Source organism: Ursus arctos, unplaced genomic scaffold (genome assembly GCF_023065955.2).
Source record: "Ursus arctos isolate Adak ecotype North America unplaced genomic scaffold, UrsArc2.0 scaffold_31, whole genome shotgun sequence".
In the NCBI taxonomy this organism is placed as follows: domain Eukaryota; kingdom Metazoa; phylum Chordata; class Mammalia; order Carnivora; family Ursidae; genus Ursus; species Ursus arctos.
This window is the reverse complement of record NW_026622997.1, coordinates 8,558,862-8,583,191: the sequence shown is the minus strand read 5'-3', so window position 1 is coordinate 8,583,191 and position 24,330 is coordinate 8,558,862. Positions and strand designations below refer to the sequence as shown.

The 24,330-nt window shown below is 43.8% G+C and overlaps 1 protein-coding gene across 1 annotated transcript; it reads right to left on the bottom strand.

The window, feature by feature from the left end:
• Positions 1–1,658: 1,658 nt before the first annotated feature.
• On the bottom strand, positions 1,659–19,120 carry FAM50B (family with sequence similarity 50 member B). The gene is made up of 2 exons (XM_048225714.2): positions 18,465–19,120; positions 1,659–3,055 (listed from the first exon to the last, which is right to left on the bottom strand). Exons 1-2 carry the CDS (start codon positions 18,547–18,549, stop codon positions 1,950–1,952), a joined length of 1,191 nt encoding a protein of 396 aa, XP_048081671.1. The 5' UTR covers positions 18,550–19,120; the 3' UTR covers positions 1,659–1,949.
• Between the last annotated feature and the right edge of the window lie 5,210 nt (positions 19,121–24,330).

Genomic DNA, 24,330 nt, shown 5'->3' with positions numbered 1-24,330 from the left:
TTATCCTTCAAAAATGAAGAAGAAATAAAGATTTTCTCAGACAAAACAAAAATTGAGGAATTTTTGTTTCCCAGTAGACATGCCTTGTAAGAAATGTTAAAAGAAGTTCTTTAGAAAGAAGGAAAATGCTATAGGACAGAAACTCAGATCTACATATAGAAAGGAAGAGTGTTGAAGGAATAAGTGAAGGTAAAATTAAATATTTTGTTTCTCTTATTCTTAATTGATCTAACAGGTAACAGTTTGTTCAAAATAATAGCAACCGTGTGTTTGATGATGTATATATCATATATATGTGTATAAGTTACATGAGTGACGGCAATGATACAGGGGCCTGGAAGGGGGAACTGGGATTGCTTAGTTATTGTAAATTACCTCCACTACCTGTGAAGCAATATAATGTTATTTGAAAGTAGACTCGTATTAGCTGTAAATGTGTATTGCAAACTGGGCAACCACTAAGAAAAGTTTAAAAAAAAACTATAACTGATATGCCAAGAAAGGAGAGAAAATAGAATTATATAAAGTGCTCAGTTAAAAACCATTAAATGCAGAAAAAGAGTGGAAGACAAAAATAGAGGCAACACATAGAAAATAATAACAAATATGTAGCCATTAATTCAACTATATCAACAATCGGTTTGAACATCAGTGGTCCCGATGCAACAATTAAAACACAGAGATTGTCGGAGTGGGGTGGAAAAACCCCAAAGCTCAGTAATTAAATATTTTAGGGGTACCTACGTGGCTCAGTCAATTGCGCTTCTAACTCTTGATTTTGGCTCAGGTCATGATCTTGGGATCATGGGATTGAGCCCCGTGTTGGGCTCTGCACTGAGCATGGAGCCTCCTTGGGAGTCTCTCTCTCTCTCTCTCTCTCTCCCCCTCAGCCCCTCCCCACCCCAGCTCTCAAAAAAATTAAATTTTAAGATAAATATTTCAACACAATATTTTTTTAAAAATCAACATTAACGCAAGGAAATACACCATGAAGAAAATCTCAAAATTTTAAATATTGACAGGATCTTTATGCGCAGAGCCATATTGGAGCTTGAGGCGCAAGACATAGCAGTCATCCTCATCTCTGGGCTATACTAACCAACCCTTAACCCCTGGGGCTAAACAACCCAGCTAAGGGCCGCTCAAGAGGGGGCTGCCCCCCCAGTTAGTGAGCCACCCCCCCTCCCCTGATCTTGGGAAAAGTTATGGGCAGGTCAAACTTTGTTCTCACATGGTTCTGAAATGGGTCATAGCAGTTCTTTAAATAAATTAACCAAGACCATCAGAAGAATAACAGCAGACATTTATTGAGTTCTAAGTGCTTTACACATACTAACTCATTTAATCTTCCCATGGATCTTAGGAGGTGCTATTCTTATCCCTCCTTACAGGAGAGGAAACCGAGGCACAGAGGTTCAATTAATCTGTCCCAAATTACACAGCAAGTAAAGAAGCTGACTTGGGAATCAAACCCAGACAGTTTAGCTCCAAAGTCCATGCTTGTGACTACTTGCTAACACTTTTTTGACCCAGGTTAAAAATGCACGCGTTGTTCTCATTCTGTCCCACAGTGTGCCCAGTGATGGTTTCAACATAGCGCAACAGAGTCACCTAATAAATCCACACAGTAACATTAAAAATACCCACCCACCCCCCAAACAACCAAACACCCCAAAATAACATCAGCAATAGAACGCCCCCACACTCGAAAATAATGCGAAACCTCGGCTCTTTATTAAATTTTGGGCAAGAAATTAAGGTCACCCCATTAAGCTGGAAGTTACAGGGTACAGAGATCCGGGTACAGAGGGTACAGAGTTGCCTATGCTGGTTGTCGCTGCCCTGAGGCGGGCGGGAGGCCACCAGGGGGCTGCGAAGGCGACACGTGCCAGGGCTCTGCAGGACCCGGGAGGGGTAGGACCGGGAGCCTCGGGGGAGCGGAAAGAGGGTCATCGGATCGTGTACTTGTCCCACTTCTTCTCGGGGTCGTAGGGCTCCCAGCGGCTGGCGGGGAAGATGTGCTTGTTCTTCTCGTACCAGCTGCGCAGCACCACCTTGCCCGCGTGCGACTCGTCCTTCTCCATGGTGGCGTCGCTCAGCAGCCGCACGTCGTCGTGCACGTCGAAGCTGAAGAGCGGCCCGCTCTTGCCGCGGGCCTTGGTGACGATGAAGTCGTAGAAGGTGTGGTAGTGGGGCAGGATCAGGTCCTCCTTGATGTACATGAGCTGCTCCACGCCGGCCGCGCGCAGCTCGCGGAAGTCCTTGCGCAGCCCCTGCAGCGCCTTCTTCAGGAACTGCTGCACCGTGCCGCCCTTGGGGATGCGCACCGTGCGCCGGTGCCCCGAGCCGTCCCAGTAGCTGAACGTCACCTCCATCTCCTCGCGCTTCACCTTCTCGCGCCTGGCCTCCCACTCCTGCCGCAGCTGCTCCCGCAGCCGGTTCTCCTCCTCCTCGCGCTCGCGGTCGGGCAGGAAGCTCGTGTCCACGTCTGGATTCTTCCCCAGGTTCTTCTTCCTCTTGCTCGCCCCCGCGGACCGGGGCCGCTCCCCAGCCGCCGCGTCCGCGTCCCGGTCGCCCTCGCCGCCCTCGTCGCCCTCGTCGAGCGTGAACGACAGGCTGCAGATCTGGCGCTTCTGCTCCTGCTTGCGCTCCTTCTCCCGCAGCGCCTCCAGCTGCAGCCGCCGCTCCTCCAGCTGCTCCCTCTGGGCCAGCTGCATCTCCCGCTCCTTCAGCAGGGCCTCCTGCTTGGCCTTCATGTCGTTCAGGGTCACCAGGCCCACCGTGCTGGACTTCAGCTCGGCCTCCACGGCGTCGTAATGAGCCGAGAATCTCTTGTCCACCTTGGACTTGATGACGGTCTCCTCGGCGATCCGCTGCTTCAGCACCTCCATCTGCTCCTTCTGCTTTTCGCGCTTCTTGATCAGGTGCATGGCTCGGCCGGCCTCGCGCATCGTGCCCTTGTACTGAGCCATGCTCACGGCTCCGCACACGCGCAGACACGCCCGCTTCCAGGTCCTTCCCAACGCCTGGGGGTCTCGGGGCTCGCTTATGGATTCTGCAGCAATGAGAAACACCGGAGTTAGAAAGGGACCAAAATGATGAGTACTCGAATACTTCCCGGCGGCGGATTCTAATGGAACTTTCTGTGATGATGATGTTCTCTAGCTGTGCTGACCCAGTGTGTAGCCCTATGAGGCCATTGAGCCCTTGAAATGTGGCTACTGCCTTCGAGGCCCTGGCTTTTCGTTTTATTTTAATTAATTTAAATCTAAATAGCCATCTGTGACGAGGAGCTCCCATACTGGACAGTGCAAGCCAGGTTTGAGAGCTGCACGTGGAGAGGGTGGGTTTACATAGCAAACTCTTTCCTGTCTGGGTCCCCTCATCCGTCCAGGTACCCTGTCAAGCACAGACATGCACGAGTCAGGGCACCAAGAAAGCAGGCCTGCAGTGGCTTGGATTCGGCTGCTGACCAGGGGAAAGCAGGGTCTGAGAGGAAGATGTCCATGCTGGCCCTGGGGGGGTAGGCAGCTATCCCCTCAATCAGACACACACCTCTTCTTGGGGATACAAGGGAGTGAGGGGAGAGGGGTCAGACAGAAGCATCTTTTAGTGCTTTCCCAGAGGGTGGTAATGTTAGCTAAGTTCCTGTTAATAAGTTAGCAGTGAGGCAGGAGCATGGTAGCTGCTGTCCTTTCTTGAAGAATAATGTCTGCAGAGTATTTGTTGAGGCGGCCTTATGCTGGTGCTGAGGTGTGCAGAAGCAGTGTGGGTGCAGCCCCGCTTGCGGCGGAAAACAGGCCATCTAGGAAACTAGAAGGCAGAAGAGACCTAAGTACAAAGCTGCCTTGCTGGTGTTGCCGCTGAATGGAGCGAGGCCTCCCCCTACTTTTATTGGACTCAACTTGAGCTGACCATCCTCCCTCGGGACCAGTCTCAACCTGCCTGAGGCACCGCAGCTCCATCATCCCCTGGACCCTCACCCCTATAAACTCCAGACAAGGTCTCCTCCAACCATCCCCCCCGCCCCTTAAACTCTTGCGCTCTGCCCTCAAGAAGGCAGCCCCTCATCAGCAAACTCTTCTAAATCCTCTGCCACCTCGGGGAAACTTCCCTTTACCCGGCAGCCTGCTGTTCCCCGAGAAGGCCGTTTCTCCCTGCAGCTCCCCAAAGTACAGGTTGTTCTCCTCTGGCATCCATATCACCTCAAAGTCTAAAAGTGCAATGAGTGTCTTGCAGTTCCCAGAACATTTCCTCTACTTTTTTTTTTTTTAACTCCCAGCTCCCCTGAAGCTCATGCAACCCAGTGACACCACCCCAGCTGTTGCTGTCATCTCTGGAATTCCCTGTCCTCCTGAACCCTTGAGGATTAGCACCTGGCTCAGCTGCCTCCCCCCTCCCCCCTCCATCCATCCTAATGCTGGGCGCCATCCGCGGAAACACCTGACACCAAACCTCCTGTAATGACCTCTTCCTTTGCCACACCCTAGTTCTCACTACCAGCAAGTGCCCCATCCCCCAAATGGGAACTCTATCACCTCCTTTATTTTCAAAACACTCCAGTACCCCAACTCCAAGTGTCCTCTGATAGCTCTAGACCTCTGGTCCAAAGACCCAGCACCTGTCCCTTATCGTCAGACCCCCCTGTGCTCACTGCTTCCTTACCCACCACAGGTTGCCCAGATTCCCAATCTCTCACGCTCCCTTCCTTCCTGTTGTTCTTGCCTGGAAAAGCTCTCATGGTGGTTAAACCTAGCCCCCGTCTTCTCAACTCCTAAAGCCAGGCAGCTGGAGGAAATAGCGCTGCTGTTGCTGGCTAGTCTCACTTTCAGTCATGACCTCAAACCTCCAGAGGGGACTCAAAACTGTCTGGCAATTCTAGCACGCTGCCCCAGCGAGTCTGCTGTCTCGCTCTCCAAGACAACTAGTTCGTGCTTCTTCCTGTGTCTCGAACACCTCTGCTTTCTCCTACCTCCCCCACATCCCCCAGGCTGGTGGGTAAACCTTTACAGCACACCACTGGATATAGTTCTGTCTTCTGATTCAAACACAGTGATTCTTGGATAATCGAATCCTCCCCCCTCCCAAATTTCGTAACATAAAAACTGCATTCAGTCTAGTTAGATCCCCCCAAATATGTGTCCTGTGAAGAAAGGGTTCTACACTGAAGTAACTATGGGAAATTCTGAGTTAAAGAAAGTTGAAGAGTCTCTTTACTGGGAGTCTCTATGTTTCCACGGTGACCCTCCAAGAAGGGTATAGTATTTAACGTTTACCAAAAGTTTGGATTATTCAACATTTCTTTCTCTACAAAGTATCTGTTCACATTTCTCAAAACCAGTGCTTCATGGGACCACATTCAGAAAAACGGGCTTTGAACTCTATGCCAGCCTTTCAGCTAGCCCCTCCTAAAAGCAGTGGTGCCTGTGGACACAAACTCAAGAAGAAACCTTTTATGTTATGACAGTCAAATATGGCACCTACATGCCAAGAAGAAAATACTGTGTTACCACTCACCAAATTGGCCAAGCAAGAAATCTAGGTGTTTTCCTAGACTACTGCCCTTCACACATAGCCAATTAAAAAAAAAAATCTTTCGTATATTTTCCTATTCTTTCCTTTCCTACCACTGGCCTTAATGCAGGAATTGTGCTTCCCCGCCCCAAAGCCTCTTCGTAGGTGCCCCATCATCAGTCTATTCTTATTGTCTATCTTCTATACACTATCCAGTGATCCTCGTAAGAAATTAAAACATACCTGATAATGTCACTCCCTTTCTTGAAAATCTCCTCCCACTCTCTCTTTTAAGATAAAACTGGAATGTTAAATTTTTCCTACCGGGTCCTAATCACTAAACCCACCCACCCATTTCCCAATACTCCACACCACGCAGCAGCCGCCTGGAACATTTCAATGTTCCTGATTACAGGAGGCCCTTTCATAAACTGTTTCTTTTGGACGTACTCTTCTTGGAACCCTGCTCTCCTGGTGCCAGCCCTCAAGATCAGCTCCAAGGTCATCTCCTACAGAAAACCTCCAGCAGCCTCCACTGCCACCACCACCTGCGGATACGCAAAGTTACTAATACTGTCTTCTTTCCAGGCTCCCTGTATGATGACCTCTATTAGATATAACATAAATCAGATTGCTTGGCCACCTCCTTTTTCAATTACATAATTCAACCAGCCACACTTTAATCCAATCAAATATAATATGGCCACATCAACTGTAATTGCCCTTTTTCCAATCTAATCAGAAGCCAAATGTCAATATAGTCCCCCAACCTCATCATTCCTATTCCTATAATCTAGCATCTAGCATCCATCCTCTTAACTCAATCACAGTCTTCAAATACCATAGCCAGCCAGCCTCCAGAATTAAAAAGGTTAGTCTGAAATTCTTCCAAAAGCTTGACAAGAAACACAAATAACAGAAGGAAGCAGATTTATCCTTAGAGTCTGAAATCCTGATTTTAAGAGTTTCCCCCAGAGGCTCCAAGATGATAGCTGCTTGTGGCCTCAATTCTCAATGAAAAGTACAGAACCAAGCTAAAAGCTACTTTTTCAACTCTTCTAAACTTTATCAATAATAACAATAGCAACAATAGATGGAAGGGAGCAACAGTCTGCTCCAAGGAATCCGAAATGCTGATTAAATATACAAATTTAATTCAGAGAAAATGTCACCTCCTTCCAACTAAGCCATAAGGTAAACCAAATATGCAAGCAAACAGCGGCAATTTTTAAAAATCCCACAAAACTCAAAAGCTACTGCCTTAACTATTTTAACAGAAAAAAAAAAAGAGACTCTCGTTTCCATTGCAAACAAGAAGAAACAAATCAAAAAAGAATACTTTGTGTCATGATTGGTTTGCAGCCTACCTTCTATCAGTCTGCCTCCTGATTTAAAATTATAATCCTACAAATGGTAGGTATCCTCTCTTCTCCAGAGTTAGCCTTGCCATGAACTGCCGATGGCAGACCAGTGTCTGTAAAGGGAAGCCCTTCCCCATCAGCCCACATTGGGTCTAAGACGTGCCTCCTGACAGCACCATCACTCAAGGATCCCTCCAGCAGCCATCATGTACCCTGAATTAGTTGTCCAAGCAAAGCATAGCCTCTCTCACTCAACCAGATGCCAGAAAAACCCCTCAACCAACCAATGAATGACCTCTATGGAATTATGTCCCCAGACCAAAAGTCCTTCATAGGACGTTTTAAAATGACTATTAAGATTATTCCATTAGATGCTTTCTAATGGGGGGGCACGGTGTGTAGTTAAAAATGTCTTCCAATATTTGCTTGGGAGAAGTCCAGTGTTTGGGTATGTTACAAGGTGGAGGGAAGAAGCTTCACATGTTCAGAGAAAGAGAAGAGCAAAATGAACTGGTTGGAAAAAGCTTCGATAAATAAGCCATGCCTGCAATATATGTTCACTAGAAAAAAGAAAGAAGATGTCACAGATTTCAAAATAGATTCTGCACCAGAAACGTCTCTGAGTTTTGTGAGACCTAAATGTGTTCCTTAGTTTTTATCAAAGTAATACATATTCATGGTTTAAAAAGAAAAGTAATACTGAAAGGGTTATTTTAACAAACAAAACAAAATAAAATGAAAGCAAATCGAGCAGTTCCCAGTTTTGTCGCTCTTTTCTCTAGAGGCAACTCCTCTCAATCTTGTTGGAAGTTTCTTCTCGTATTTACTTTCTTATTCCTAAGTAATTCTTATATTGATATTTTGTGGCTAATCAATTTTACTTTATTATTGACTTCTTCTTATGGTGGATGAAGATTTAATTTTTCCCTACAATAAATTGAAATATCTGGCCGAGTCACATGAGGAAGAAGGCATTACAGAAGTTCTCAGTATTCAAACCAGATTTTTAAAAATGCAAGGAATTAATTATAAAGATAGTGGCAAAAATCTCAAAAAAATATTAACAAATTTTATCCAGCAGTCTATGAACATATACATATGAAAGTAGGCTTTATTCAAAGATAGTTTGACATTAAAATATCTACCTGTGTAATTCACCACATTAATAACATCTCAGATACTTGCAGATAAAACTAAAACAAAACAAAACAAAACAAAACAAAACAAAACAAAAACATTAGCGAACTAGACCTAGAAAGGAATTTCCTTAACTTGATAAAAGCTATTTTTGAGAAACCTATGGCAAATGTCACATGTAATAATATACTTTTATGTTCTTTGCAATTTAATCAGAAATAGAATCGTGGTGAGTTTGGGCCTGTACCTACCTGGCAGTGGGCTGGGTGGGGGCAAACAGGATTGTGTGGGCACTTGGGAGGTGAGGGCAAAGAGGAGAGGAAGCTCCGATTCCCTTTATCTTTCAAAAGTTATACATTGTGGGGCGCCCGGATGGCTCAGTCAGTTGAACATCTGGCTCTTGGTTTCAGCTCATCATGATCTCAGGGTCGTGGGATCGAGCCCCATGTCGGGCTCCAGACTCAGCGTGGAGTCTGCTTGGGATTCTCTCCCTCTCTCTCCATCTTCCCCTGCTCACTTGCACTCTTTCTGTCTCAAATAAATAAATCAATCTTTTTAAAAATAAAAAGGTATACATCGTTTGTTTTAAATTGCATAGTGTCACTTAAAACACAGATTTTAGAAGTATTATCAGGGAAGTGAAGGGGCATGATGGAAAGCAGGGCTGAGGGATGGGTGGTAAGGAGCTCACACCTATAGAAAAAGTCAGTGAGAAATAAAAAGTCAGGGGCGCCTGGGTGGCTCAGTTGTTAAGCGTCTGCCTTCGGCTCAGGGCGTGATCCCGGCGTTCTGGGATCGAGCCCCACATCAGGCTCCTCCGCTATGAGCCTGCTTCTTCCTCTCCCACTCCCCCTGCTTGTGTTCCCTCTCTTGCTGTCTGTCTCTATCTCTGTCAAATAAATAAATAAAATCTTTAAAAAAAAAAAAAGAAATAAAAAGTCAAATGTCTTCCCAGAAAGGAACATATTCTAAACAAATCAGGATTGTCTCTCATTCCACTGAACACTTAAAGGAAAAGTAGTAAAGGAAAGTGCTATTTTATGCAGAAACATGTAGAAGGCATTACAATATCACACTGTCACTGTTTTTCCAAGGATGCTTTTTTTTTTTTTTTGAAAGTGCAGTGAATGTGGTTCTTTTACATTGATCTTAGAAGACAGCGCCAAGTCAGAGGTAGGCCAAGTTCAGTCACCAGCCGTGTAGGTGTTAGAGCCAACCCCGGCCCTTGGTCGGTGTCTCCTCTTATTTTTGGTACTGCTGTCAATGAAGATTACCGGTATCTAAACACCACCCGTTCTTCTTGCTTTGTTGAAAAAGGATGGTTCAGGGGCGATGCCCTCGGTTCCCCTCCCGAGAGCTGTGTACTATCACTTTGTTAGAGCTCAATAAACCTTCCTGTGCTGCCCATGGGGGAGGGGAGAAGAAAAAAGAAAAGAAAGAAAGAAAGAAAAAAAAAGAAAGTGGCTGGTTCAGATCATAGCAAAGAGACAATAGTGGGATCGATTGATTATCTCAAAGTCTTTATTTTCTCCCAACTAGGAGTGATCATGGGTTGGAAAATTCATCAGTCAGAGCAGCACCTGCCACTTTGCAGGACCTTTGGCAGGGGGTCAGTGACAGCCATAACTGACACTGTGCACAGCCAACACTGAGTCCCCCGTAGTGCCATGGGGTCCAGCACGCAGGAAGACAGAGTTTACAGCAGGAAAACCTGTGCCTGGGATTGCTTCTAAGATGGCCCCTATAGGATTCATGGATAATGAGGTCAGTTGAGGGGAGATTGCCCTGAGATACCAACTTCTTGGCACTGGAGGTAGACAGGAAATGATTGCCCAATAGATTCAGAAAATTAGGTTCTGAGATAAGAAAATATCTGAACCTAATATTGACTTTGGGAGAACAGGGAAGGACCACACACTCTTGAGGAACCCTGAAGGAAAAGCAAACCAGAAACCAAGAAATATCTTCTATGGTATTAATATACTCATTAAATCAATTATGGTGTCACTGACAACATCATCACAACCGACAGACAGAAAGTACTAAATATTTAGCTCCATGTGCACTTGTTTTCTTCTGCAACCACTTTCTAGAGACCCTCATACCAGCCAGAGCTCCTGGATGTCCCCTCTGCTTGCCCAGGGAAGCACTGCCCTGCAACGTCCTGGAGCTTTCTGTAAAAACGCACTCACACTCCAAGGCTGTGAAGCACTCTGTGGGCTTCTATCTCATGGAAAGCCAGGCTGGGTAATAATTTTCCTAAAGCCATTATGATCCTCCAGGGCTCCGGCAGCCCCAGGGGAGTTTTGACATCCCCTGTGGTGACCGTGATGTATTATACGTTGGTCCATCCCTATTAGGATTTAGTCCTTAAACAGCTTGTAGGCGTGGATGACACGACCTGATCAACAGCGTGATTGTGAAATACGTAAACAGAACATTCAGTGCTCGGGCTCCTAACGGATCAGACTCGCTCCCTGCCCTCCATTTTTGACCCCTCTGCAGACGTGTGTTTATTGCTTCTGGTAATAAACTAAATCACAAAAGAAGAACCAGCCTCGTGGTATATATTCTTGCCACCCATCACTTTAATTTGAGCCCCCCAAAATAAAAAGACCCGAGCTAGTGGCTTAAAATTTGTCTTTAGTTACAATTTGAGGATAGGCTTTTCCCAAAGGTTAATTTTTTTTTTTTTTACTTATGCTAAATATAATTTGCTCTTTTTGGTGTGCAGTTCTGTGAGTTTTGATAAATAACTAATGCCTACAAATTTTGACAAATTCCTTTTCTTCCAGAGGCACTGGTCAGGGCATATGTGGTTTAAAAAAAAAAAAATCTCTGTTATTGGGGCACCTGTGTGGCTCAATTGGTTAAGTGTCTGACTCTTGATTTTGGCTTGGGTTGTGATTTAAGATTTCTTCTCCAAATTTCAGTTTTACATTTTCCATTTAGATTTATGGTCTATTTTAAATTTCATTACTATTATTTTTCAATTTTTATTTATTTATTTTTTTTACAGGAAACCCACCTTATTTATTTTTTTCCCCAATTATGAAACCCACTTTATATTTTTTTCTTCCAAATTTTTATTTAAGTTCCAGTTGGTTAACATACAGTGTAGTATTAGTTTCATGTGTACAATTTAGTGATTCAGCACTTACATACAACACCTGGTGCTCATCGCACCAAGTGCTCTCCTTCAGCCCCATCCCTGTTTCACCCCTCCCCCGCCCACTGCTCTTCTGGTGACCACCAGGTTGTTCTCTATAGTTAAGAGTCTGTTTCTTGGTCTCATAGCAGCATTATCAACAATAGCCAAATTATGGAAAGAGCCCATATGGTCTATTTTTTAATTAATTTTTTTGTTTGAGATAGAGGTTTACGTCAAAGTTAATTTGTATGCATATTGGTATCAAATTGTTCCAACATTATTTGTTAAGACTGTATGCATATTTGTATGCATATTGGTATCAAATTGTTCCAACATTATTTGTTATTCCATTGAATATTTTTTTGTACCTTCATCAAAAATCAGTTGGCTATATTGTGTGAGTCTATTTCTGGACTCTATTCTGTTTCATTGAACTATTCCTTTGTTAATATCACACTGCAGCTTTACAGCAAGTCTTAAAATTAGTTGATATGTATCCTCCAATATTATTCTTGTTTTTTTTTAAATAACTTCCTGATATTCTAGTCTTTTTGCTTCGCCATATAGACTCTTAGAGTCACCTAGTCTATACAAAAAATACTTGGATTTTTATTGGAATTGCATTAAATTTTAGATCAATTTGGGCAGATTTGCCATCTTAACTATATTGAACCTTCCAATCTATGAACATTGTATGGCTCTCCATTTATTTAGGTCTCTTTGATTTCTTTCATTGGCACTTTGTAGTTTTTAGCATACAGATTCTGCATGTTAGCTTTATACCCAACTACTTATCTTTTTTTAGAGCTATTGTAAATGGCATTTAATTACTCATTGCCAATATATAAAAATAAAATTTATTTTTTCTGTTGACCTTGTATCTTTCCATCTTGCTAAACTCATTAGTATTAGTTCTACAAGCTTTTTGATAGATTCCTTGAGATTTCTATATAGACATCATGTTTCCTGAGACAACAACTATTATCTGAGAACAGCTACAATTTAATTTCTTCCTTTTCAATCTATATGTCATTTATTTCTTTTTCTTGCCTTGTTGCATTGACTAAAACCTCCTGTATGGTGTTGATTGTGTAGAATTGGGTGTTTTTCTTTAAACATTGGGTGGAATTTGTCAATACAACCATCTGGGCCTGGAGTTTTCCTTTTTGGCAGGTTTTAAACAACAATCTATTTAACAGATACAGATAGAACTATTCAGGTGTGCCTATTTTTTCTTGGACGAGTCTTGACTGTGGCCTTGAGGCCTTGGTTCATTTAATCTAAGCAGTCAAACTTATGTATATAGTTTTGTATTATTCATTATCCTTTTACTGCCTGTAGAGTTTGTAGTGATTTCCTCTTTTTTATTCTTTATATTGTGTCTTCTCTGTTTTTTCTTTATGTCTGTCTAGAAGTTTATTGAATTTCATTGATCTATTTGAAGAAACAAATTTTTATTCTATGCATTGACGATCCCATTAGATAATGTTACAGTTGCTGCTTTCAACTATCACCCACAGTTTAAAGAACTCAAGAAAAGGAGTCAGTTGATTATATTTACCCAAATATTTACAAACCCCTGAAACTTTGAAACCCTGCCACTGGAAATGTGGCAGCCAAAGATGTGGCATGGCAGAATGGAAATTATGCTACATAAGGAGGACTGGATTCTCAAGTCAGCTCTAAAATTGGTCATGGCCTCAGGGGAATTCAGATAACTTATCTAAGCTTCAGTTTTCTCATCTGAAAAATCACAAGCTGGAACTGTCTGATCCTTTTGAGTTGTATGGCCTAGGATTCAACCAGAAAACTTTCTCGTAACTCATCAAAGTTGATGCCAAGGCTGAGATAAAGGGAGCCTGAGGCTTATTCGTTTGTGTAATGCCTCCTTGTGCTTGTTATCTAGAACTCCGAACTTCAGGCTCTGGGGGTGGGAGCAGGGAGATGTCAACTTAGCCAAGGGCCTTAGTTCATAGGATCGTATCAGGCTTTGGCTGTTCCTAGCAGTGCTGACCTGTTACCAAATTAGTCCGAAGGTAACTCCAAAGGACCAGGAAGGGATGAGATCAGGTACAAGAAATTCCTGGTTAGTGGCAGAGGAGATCAGGCAGCCCCTGGCCTTCATAGCCAGAACCTGGCAAATGACTACTCATACTTTTTAAGCAGCCAATTCTCAACACCACAGGTAGGAGTTTAGGAGAGTGAACATGAGAAATGAAATCCCTTACTTCAACTGGAGCTGATTGTGAAATTTCTCCATTCCTAGTTTCCTGGTTGGGGAAGTTCTGTTTACTTGTCTCATACTTCCGTGGAAGCCCTTCTCTATGTCCTCTCTAATCCTCCAACCCCACTGTATGCACTACTTTGAGACAGTGGAGTGTGGATCTCAATGCTGCCCCTCCTCCTGCCTTCCATGATAGTCACTATCATCGGCCACATGCTTCATCACGTTGGGAAGCTAAGGACGAGGGGAATGCATTCAACCGCTAAGGTGGCCACTTATTACCCAACCCTGATTTATTTCTCATTTGTGCTCATTTAATTATTTATTTTATAAACAAATATTTTTTTATACTATATAAATTTTATAAAAACTTTACATAAAATGATCTTAAGGTAACCCTACACTCGAGAGGTAACTATTATTAGTAGTCGGCATTTATTTCTAGACTGTAAATGTATATGTAAATATGTATTTTATTATAATGGGATCATTCTATACTTTGATAAACTCAAAATACATATCATACTTCTTTCCATGTTAACATTCAAGAGCCTATTGCATCCTTTTCTTTTAAATTTACATTCTTTTTTAAAAATTATGTTCTTAACCATTTTTTAAAGATTTAGTCATTTATTTTTGAGAGAGGGGGAGGGGCAGGAGGAGAGGGAGGGAAATCCTCAAGCAGACTCCCCACTGAGAGCAGAGCCCAACACGGGGCTCGGTCCCAGGACCCTGAGATCATGACCTGAGCCAAAATCAAGAGTCAGATGCTTAACTGACTGAGCCACCCAGGCACCCCCTTATTGAATCCTTTTTAATGGCATCAATGTATTTCAGTATAGGAATAAATCATAACATATTTTACCAATTTTCTATTGCTTGATATTTGTTTTCATTTGTTTGAACTCTATAATGATCATTCTTATACCTACATCTGTTAGAGAAATCTTACAGTGCCTGGTACGAGTTATTACATGTTATTATATGTGTTAGTTATTACAATTATTAGTAATCTCTTTTAATGATAGTTCTTGACTTTCTTTGATCATAAGTTCAACATCTTTTCTTATGGCCTTCAAATTTCATCATGAAATCTTTTACCTATTATTTTTATTGAAGGGCTTTCCTGTTATTGATTTATAAGAATTCTTTGTATATTGTGAGTTTATCTGCCACATAAGCTTCAAACATTCCCCCTAGTTTGTCTTTCCATTTTAATTTTGTTTATGGTAATTTCCCCTGAATTATAGCAGTTTTTGTATTTTTATTTTTATGTAGCCAATTCTGACAGTCTTTTCTTTTATGACTTGTGAGTTTAATATATATTTTAAAATTCAGTCCGTTTTATAGGGTGTTTTTTATATTTGTTTCTTTCTATATATACAGATAATCTAGCTAGGATCTATTTCTGCACATACTGTAAGGCAGTGGCTTAAATTTTTTTCCAAAAGTTGGTACTAAATTAAAATGAAAACTTAGGAATTTTTCTCAACCTGCTCCATGGACTATGGGTATTCTTGCTAACTAGTAGGAGTAAAAATAGTAAAAACTCATGTTTTTATAGCGATCTCAAGTTACAAAGCTTACTCACATACTCTATCAGTTGGGAATTTCTTCTATTCCAGGTAAGAGACAGCCTGACTAAAACTGGCTTAAATAAAATATTTAACGACTCACTTATCTGAAATGACTAGGGGTCATGTGGGCTTTAGATGTGGCTTGGTTCAGAAGTTCACTAATCTCACCATGGCTCCTTTCTGCTTTATCTTTAGGCTGACCCTCGTTAGGGCCACTAGATGATGTCTAGTGATTTCTAGGCATTACGTGCTGTCTCATTCATATTCAGGGCTAAAGAGATTGGTTTTTTGATAATTCTGTCAGAAGAGTGAGGGAGTTTCTTTCCCAAATCTCATAACAAATTTCTTCTTGCTTTTTCCATCAACATGTCCAGGAAAATGACAAATGGTCTCCTTGGATTTAGTCAATTAGAGCATACTCTCGTACAAGGCAGAGCAGTGGAGATAGTGTGAAACATGGGATGTGTTGGAGAAGGGTGAATATCCATCCAAACAAAAGTTGGGATGGCATAACGAAGAGAAAGGGAGAATGTAAACTGAGCACTCAAATTAGCAAATGTGTACCACACATATATTGTTCCTGTTTGGTATTTATAGGAACCCTATGAAGGTAGGTAGTTACTAACGTCCCCATTTTATAGATGAAGGTATGGAAGACTAGAAAAGATATAATTTGCCCTCTCATTTGCCTAGTAGGTAGCAAAGCTCAAATCCAGATCTCATGACCTGAAATTCTCTGCTGATCCCAGGACTCCAAATTACCTCCCTATATGCCTCAAACCACTGCTGCAATATGGGACTGCATCAGCTCTGCAACCTCATTTTTAAAAATTAAAAGGTCAAAAGGAGGTATTAGCTATTGGCTATATTGATGTTCCTAATGGGAGCAGAACATTATATGAGGTCCCACCGTGGTGGCTTCAAAAGAACTAGCTTAGCCCAGGCTTCCCCAAATACAAAGGCTTATGTGTGGGTGGGCCATCTGGGGATGTAGTCACAGGGAGCACGGGGAAGATGAGGTGGGAGAGTGAAGAGGAAAGCCAATGCAGTCCAGGTAGCCATCTCTATAGTGACCATCTGACCCCACAGGGACTTTGGGAAGCTCCATGAAAATATGTCACTGTGGGATGGGGAGAAAAGGGAAAGCACACATCCCCAGTGGTCAACGGTTGCTGCATAGGGTATTAATAACCCTGCATTTCTTAGTTGTACATAAGTGAGTGCCCAGGGGGTGGGTTGGACACCCCAGCTAGCCACTGCATCAGATGATCCAGGGATGGGAAAGGAGAAGAGGCACTCCAAGGGGGCTCCAGCATAAAGCTGGTTGAATAAAGCTACTCACTGCAGCAGTGGCTGGAAGGAGATGGAACCAGAGGATTTAAGTGGGGCATTTTTAGTAGAGCTCTCCAACACATAATCCATTATAAGCTAATAATAAGAAACTTGAGTTAAAGAAGTCATATACAAATTGGCCCAAATCACCAATTAACATCTGATAAGTTCATGCCTGGATTATTACAACCACTTCCTGAAAAGATTTCTCTAGTTTTCCCCTCGTTCGACTACTGCTGCAATCTTCCTAAAATACAATAAACATCTCCATTTTGTCATTACTTTACAGGGTGATTCATTACCCCCCACTGGTTGGAGGATTATATACAAATTCCTTTTCTTAACATTCAGTATTCTTCACAATTTGTTTTACCATAATTAAACAGCTGTCCTCCCCATAACTGTCCCAGCTGGACTCAAGCCAATCTAATTTCCTTACCGTTTGATTAAACAGGCCAAGATTATTCCTTCTCTGCGTCTTTGTTACTGTTGCCCCTTCTAACTGACAGGGATGGTGTGCAAAACATGTACCAACTGCTATGGGAGGCACTGACCAATCAGCATGGAGATTGAGACAATCAGAAGTGATGTCATGTGTAACTGACACTATGAGTTGACCAGTTGACTCAGCTCTGCCCTCAGCTTCCATTCTTCTTCTCTCTGTTGAAATCCCATCTTTCCCTCATCTTTCACGAAGTGTTCCTAGACTACACTTGCTTGTGTTGGTCTTTCCTTCTCTGGGATTTAATTACCACTTTGTGTCCTGAATATTTTTGTAGTTGTATATATGAGGACGAACAGTATACAACACCTGCGCTTTTTGGGCAGCACGGTATTGTCTCTTCATGTGGTAACAATTTCATGATAATTTTGATAGAATAGAAAGATATAATTCACTCTTTCCTATTACATGGTTTATCAAAAGTATCTTTTTTTAATAGATGCTTTAGAAAAATATCTTTCAGCTTTAAAAATTTGTCACTGATACACAAAATTTTAGGATTTCTATCAGGTATGAGGAAAACCTGTACTATGTCTCTTCTTTGTATGAACTAAAATTTCAAAGAGATTTTAAGTTTCCTTAGAATGTTCTTTGAACTGCCATTAGATATATTCTTGGAAGTCATTGTAACATGAGGATGGTTAAAAATATTTTAACCTGAGTGGTAGTTTTAAAACATAACCTCCAGATTCTTTAACCCTCCTCCCCCTGAGAGATGGAGTTCATGTCTCCTCCCGTAGGATCTTGGGGGGGCTTGTGACTTGGTTGTAACCAACAGAATACTACTGCTCTACTTAGGGATTCTCGGGGATTCTCACCTTTCGAGCACAGATACAACACGTAAAGAGTTTGATTCCCCCGTGGCTGCCATCCTTTAAGGAAGCCTGGGCCACACTGGGGGCTGCAGTTCACAGCCCAGCTGAGATCCCAGCTGAGATCCCAGCTGACAGCCAGCACTAACCCCCTGACACCATTCCAGCCCTCAGCTGCAGAGTCACCCCTACCATGGGGTCCTCTCAGCAGAGGCTCCAGGCATGTGCAGCAGAGACAAGCTGTGCCTTGTCTGAATTTCTGTCCCTCAAAATCCATGAGCAAAATAAGATGGTTATTTTATGCCACTAAATTTTAGAGCAATAGTTACACAGCAGAGTAGTGACCCAAACAACTATGGACAAAAGTTACTGTGATCCAGGTACACCCCCAATATTGTGGGGTCCTGGGTTTGGGTACAAATGGAGGTCTAAAGATTCAAAGATTTTATAAGTTAGGGGCGCCTGGGTGGCTCAGTCGGTGAAGTGTCTGCCTTTGGCTTGGGTCATGAGCCAGGGTCCTGGGAATGAGCCCCATGTCGGGCTCTCTGCTCAGTGGGAGCCTGCTTCTCCCTCTCCTCCCCGCTCATGCTCTCTTCTCACTCTCTGTCTCTCTCTCTCAAATAAATTAATAAAACTTTAAAAAAATAAAGATTTTATAAGTTAAATATTAGAAATCACACTAATAAACTATTGAATAGTTACGTTTTCTTCTCCTTTGAAAAATATGCCTTAGAAGAGACTGGGAAGACTAGGTTTGGATTTAGAATTCCCATTGAAGCCTGGCCCCTCCCTTTCCTTATCCATCCCAGGCTCCATCCAACACTTGTCCGGTCCTCACACATACACATACTCACGTTCCAGCTGTGCTCCCTGGAAACAGCCACCCCAGAGCCCTTCTTGGGCCTGGGGGAGCGCACCCAGCAGTGGTTTGTCATCCATAAGAGGATGGATCCAGATGAGAGGCCCATGAAGTCCCCAGGTGTTGGCAGGAAGTTGCAGGATCCCAGGTACAGTGTGGAATCTGGGGCTTGGGCCCAGGGGCAGGTCCAACAGCTTGGTCCTGCAGACTTCTCACCCCATGCCAGTCCACAGTCCGAGTGGGGAAGTCTTGCTGTGGCCCACGGGCATTACTTGTCCTAACCACACAAAAACATCCCTCTCAACTCAAACTTAATGTATCTTCAACTCATTTCCCCTTTATAGTTTCCCAAGAAGATCCTTGGTCAGTTCAGTGCCACCTGAGACAAGGGGAAATGTGACAGAAGGGAAATCAGAATGGAAAGAGACAGCAGTCCTAGTCCATCGTGGTTGAAATTTCTTACGTCAGAAAACACTAAATCTATAGCCCGGGAGAAGGAGCCCAGGCAGGCACAGGGCTGAGAAGTAGAGCTGCATTAGCTGCACGGAAATCCATCTCTATTGTCATTTCTTGGTTCATTCGTCCCCTCTCAATAGAGACCCTGGGAAAACAAGATATTCCTCATGTATGGGCTTTGTGATCCAGGAAAGAGTTTCAGCTGGAGGGGAGGTCAAAGTTAGTGACCCATGAGCTGCATTTGACCGGCAAATGTGTTCTTTGGCCTGGGCGGTGTGTTCTATTTTTTTTTCTGAGTAAGTGGTTAGCGTTTTAAAACTGGGAGATTCCACATTTAACATCTCGATTTCTTGCCATTTCTGGAAGTGAGAAAGAGCTGGAAAACTGGGCCTGCGTTCCCACAGAGTAACGCGTGGCTGCCCCTTCAGTGAGATACGGGCTCTCTAAGTCTGCATGGCCTCCCCAGCTCGTAGACCCATCCTCATCACCGTCTCATTTCTGGGGCATTTGCATTTGTAATGTGTGGGTTAGAGCAGTAATGCACAGACACAGGTCTGTACAGAATAAAACAGTAAATACTGAGTAATGGTGCCCACACAGATGGCAAAGGGCCTAACTTCTGTCGAGTGCGTGAATGACCCGGAAAATTAAGGCCGGAGCGCGGTCTTGGTAAACGGTGCCGTGGGGACAGAGAGCAAAGCAAAAATCAACGGCTTAGAATCTTTGAGGAGTGAGTCTAGTAGAGCTTGCTTCTGTTATTTATTTTAAATTATGATACTGCATATCTGCTAATGGAGACCATATGGGAATATAGTAATAGACCCTGATTTGACTGAATCCTTAAAGAGAAGGAAGCTTATAAAAGGTCTCAAAGAAGTGGATAAATGAGAGAAAAGGCAAGCCTGCAGCCCCATCAGTGAATTACTTCAGATTTGAAGAAATTAATGAAACTGAACTTTATTATGATTTTTTTAAAAATTTAACCACAGGAATTTGATAAGTCACGTATCAGTCTTCTGTAACCCTTTAAAAAAAATAAACACAACAGGGTTCCTCAAAAAATTAAACAGAATTACCATATGATCCAGCAATTCCACTTCTGAGTGTATACTCAAAAGATTAAAAATGGAGGGGCGCCTGGGTGGCACAGCGGTTAATTGTCTGCCTTCGGCTCAGGGCGTGGTCCCGGCGTTCTGGGATCGAGCCCCACATCAGGCTCTTCTGCTATGAGCCTGCTTCTTCCTCTCCCACTCCCCCTGCTTGTGTTCCCTCTCTCGCTGGCTGTCTCTATCTCTGTCGAATAAATAAATAAAATCTTTAAAAAAAAAGATTAAAAATGGAGTCTCGAAGAGATATTTGTGTCTCTACGCTCACGGCAGCATTATCCACAGTCACTGAAAGATGAAAGAACGCAAGTGTCCGGCAACAGGTAAGCGGATAAACAAACTGTGAAATATACACACAACGGAACATTATTCGGCCTTAAAAAGGCAGGGGATTCTGACACATGCCCGGACCTGGGTGAGCCTGGAGGACATGCTGCTCCATGAAACAAGCCAGTCACAAAGGACAAATACCGGTGACCCCACTTCTGTGACGTCCCTAGAGGAAGCAAACTCACAGAGACATAAAGTAGAATGGGGGTTGACAGGGGCCTCAGGGGAGGGAAGGGGAGAAGTCGGTGATAAATAGGGACAGAGTTTTGGGTTGGGATGAGTGAAAGTTCTGGAGTGGCGGTGACGGTTGCACGCTATGAATGTACTGAAAGCACAGAACTGTAAATTTAAAGCAAAGAGGGTGAATTTAATGTTATGTGTATTTAAACACAAAAAATAAACACAGGAGATACACTTGTGATGTGCGGCTTCCCATTTGACATCAAAATTGGATTTAGCTCGCTTTCCCTTGGAGGGTGCGGAACAGATTTCAGAGAGGTGGGGGAAACGGAAGGATGAGAGGTAGGGTTCACTGGGCCGATAGCCACTCAAGGGGGCCTCATGGTCCCATAATTAAAGTAAGCTACTGTCTGACTTCCGTAGTCCTCCTGGCCAATAAATACTTCCTCCTTCTAGGCAGGTGCCGGGAGAGTCAGAATTCAGGGGTCACAACCTTTCTCAAAATAGCTATTATCCAAAGAATGCGAGAAAGCCAGTTCAATGTGGACAAGCCGGACCTAACCAACATTTGTAGACAATAGCAGGTTTTGGTCAAAGTCACATTGTAGCCCAGGGGGACCAGAGTGTGGAATCAGAACCAGGGATAAAAGATCTCATCCCTCCCCACGTGCAACACCTGCCTTTGCAGAGGAACCAGAGACAGGCTGGGACACAGAGGCTCCTGGAGTGCTAAACTGTAACATTATGTGCACAACGCACATTTACATTGTGTATGTACTAAGTTGTGTATTTTCACACCACATCGATGTGGCTCTAAACCTAGATCTCAAATCTCATTACACCAACTGTTATTGTACTAAAATATACGTGGAATTTCTGAAATATGTACATACATTTTTAAAAGCTGATATTCTTGTTTATACTGTTACACTCATATCACATGACACACATACACCCACAGGTGTTCGAATCCTCAGCATCAAGACAGGTGCCGGCACTTGCTAGCCATGTGACCCTAGTCAAGTTACCTCTTAGTTCCTCAGTTTCCTTATCTGTAATATGGCAAGAGCAATTGAATCCACCTCATGGGGGTGTTATGAAGATGAGATGAAATAAACCCTTCGAGCCGAGCCTGTCACACGAGTGCTGAATAAATTTAGCAATGTGGGATTGCAAGCAGGTGAGCACCTTTCAGGTAGCTGAGTGTCTGAGTAACTCCTGCCTCTGACCCTCCCCAGTGCATCCTCATATTTATAAGTCATCAGTGTGTTAGTTTCAAACTCCTGGGTCTAAATACTTAGTTAGACATCCCCCTTCCTACCAACACTTTTCCCGGAGGGCAGGAATATGGAGATGCCGTGGTGGAGACAAGGAGGAAAAATGTAGCAAGGGAGAATGGCTAAACATGATCACAGTTGTTTCTGCATTGGTCAAAGGCCTACATGCAGCTGTATTTGCTTTTGTGGAAACCCTCCCCCTCGTGCACACCCCTCCCCCAAGTGCCAGTGCTGGGCACGCACAAGTGCCCTGCTGCCACCTTGCCTGGGACCTCGCCTGCCTCGGGCACAGGAAGCGCCCAGCTTTTCAGATGAGATCACCACTGTCTGACCCAGGGAGCAGAGTGCTCGGCCAGAAAACTCCAAATTAAGCCAGATGCTATGCTTTCTTTCAAGACAGGAGAACATGTGTTCCAGTTTTGCAAGGAAAAAGCAACTCGGGACTTCATGTTTTGATTACACTTGGCTCCCACCTCCTAGAACTCCAAACGTTTGTGGAACAGGGAAATGAGCTCGGAGTCCAATGATAAAGCCGATATGATTCATGAGTCTGTCAGGAGGAAAGAAACAGGAAACGGAGGGGGCCGGCTGCCCAGGCTGTGACATCATCACTTTGGCATCCCATCCCCGTCCTGCAAAAATGCAGCTTGCACCGCCTTGAGGATTTTGAGACATAGAAGCTATTTGGTTGCTTGGCTACCTCCCAAGGGCTGTGAAGTCTTATCCACGAGAGTGAGGAAAGGGTGAAATGTCGGTATGTGGGCTCTGTGGCCAAGAACCACTAGGAGAAATGAAGGAAGAAACAAAACCCTTCAGTTAAAACACCAGTGGAAAAACACTTCTTAAAAGCAAACATCAAAGAGCACAATGTGCTTTTATTGTGCCTGGGATTTTTTTTTCAAAACCGGTTTTAGAAAAATAGTCTTGATGTTTGCAAAGTTCCTCCTGAATCAAGGGCTACTCCAGGGCAAATGGTAATTGGCCTCCCAGCCTGAGAACTAGCATCTTCTGGAGCCATTTCTTAGGGAGGAGGGAAGGCGAGCGTGTGGGATGCTGGCGAAGGACGGGGGAGGGAAGCTGACGTGAGCCTTCGCCCTCTGACTAGCAGCAGATGGTATTTTTATCTGCATTCACAGAGCAGGAATGAGGTTCACAGGGCTCGCGCTTTGCCCAAAGTTAGACGGCTGGTGAAAGCGGACGTCGGAACGAAAGCCCAGACACGGGGACTCTTGAGATCTGTGCCGTGCACATTAATCTGGGAGATAGATGGAGGAAGTTCTGCTCTCCTCCTTCACAACCATATGCTACCCCGGAGCATCAGCGTCAGCATCCGCAAATAACCGGGCCCAGAACAGCGGACGGCCAGGCTCCTTGGTGGCACTGAGCCGGGGGCCACGGCCGGAGCGCGGGATCCACAGCCCGCGGGCCTGCTTCTGCAGTCGCTGCTCTACCGGAGCTCAGCCACGGCCATCCAGTGACCTGTGTCTAAGGTTGCTTTCATGTTACCACGGGAGAGCTGAGTGGTTGCCACAGAGACCACATGGCCCACAGAGGCAAACATGTTCACTCTCTGGCCCTTTACAGAAAAAGTGTACGAACCTCTGGTCTAAAACAAGAGAGCTGCCAGGAGAGGAAGGTGTCCTCTTGTCTCAGTGCCCACCCTTTACAGACGCCGAGAGCCTTCTACTCTCTGCTACTGTGGCCACCCTGCTGACTCTCCTCCTTGGCAGAACACGACACTCGTCGGATAGGAGTGGCAAAGGCGGTCTGGCTAAATAATGCATCAGCCGGGCTGCCTCTGTTCTGTCTCCCGGCAGCCTTTGCTGGGTCTTGCAGCAGGGCTGGGTTTTAACTGAGTCCTGCACACACTGTTCTGTACTTGTCCCGTCCCTAGTCTCTGAGCTCGGTGAGGGCCGGGTGGGGCTAACTCGTGTTGGCATTCCCAGTACCTCCTATAACATAAATGCTCAATAAATTTGATTTTAATTAGTAAAGAAGGGCACAAACACTGTGTTAACCTTTTCGAATTAATAAATGAGTGAGAACCTAATCCTATCTGATGGGACACTTACCCCGCGCAGACAGAACCTCAAACCAGCAGGACTGGACCCAGGCATGAGGGCTTCTGGGCAGCTACAAGTGTAATCCCCTTCAGGCCAATATTCTTTTAATATTTACTCCACATTTATTTAGTGTTCCTTAGGAAGGAACAGATTTCCTTTGGGTAAAAATTGTACATATCTTTCTTTCCATCAAGAGGTTTATTAGACGCATTGCATACAACATAACAACCATAACATCTAAACTTACTGTGTTTGGAATCGTCCCTCAGTTCTTCTGTCACTTGTGACTGAATTACAATTAGTCATTCACACACAGAAAGCATTGAAATAACACAGAGTCTTCGAAACAGTTTAAAAAATTCTTTCTCCTGGCTTTCACTACCCCCAAAACATTCCGCATTTTTTCTGGAGTCCTGAGTATCTCCTGGGTTTTCTTCTGAAATTTTCTG

Bases quoted from the DNA above. Each gene is read 5' to 3' on its own strand.
- FAM50B (XM_048225714.2), bottom strand. From the start codon at position 18,549: ATGGATGACAAACCACTGCTGGGTGCGCTCCCCCAGGCCCAAGAAGGG. The intron at 3,056-18,464 runs GTGAGTATGTGT...TCATTGCTGCAG, and splicing joins CCAGGGAGCACAGCTGGAAC to AATCCATAAGCGAGCCCCGA.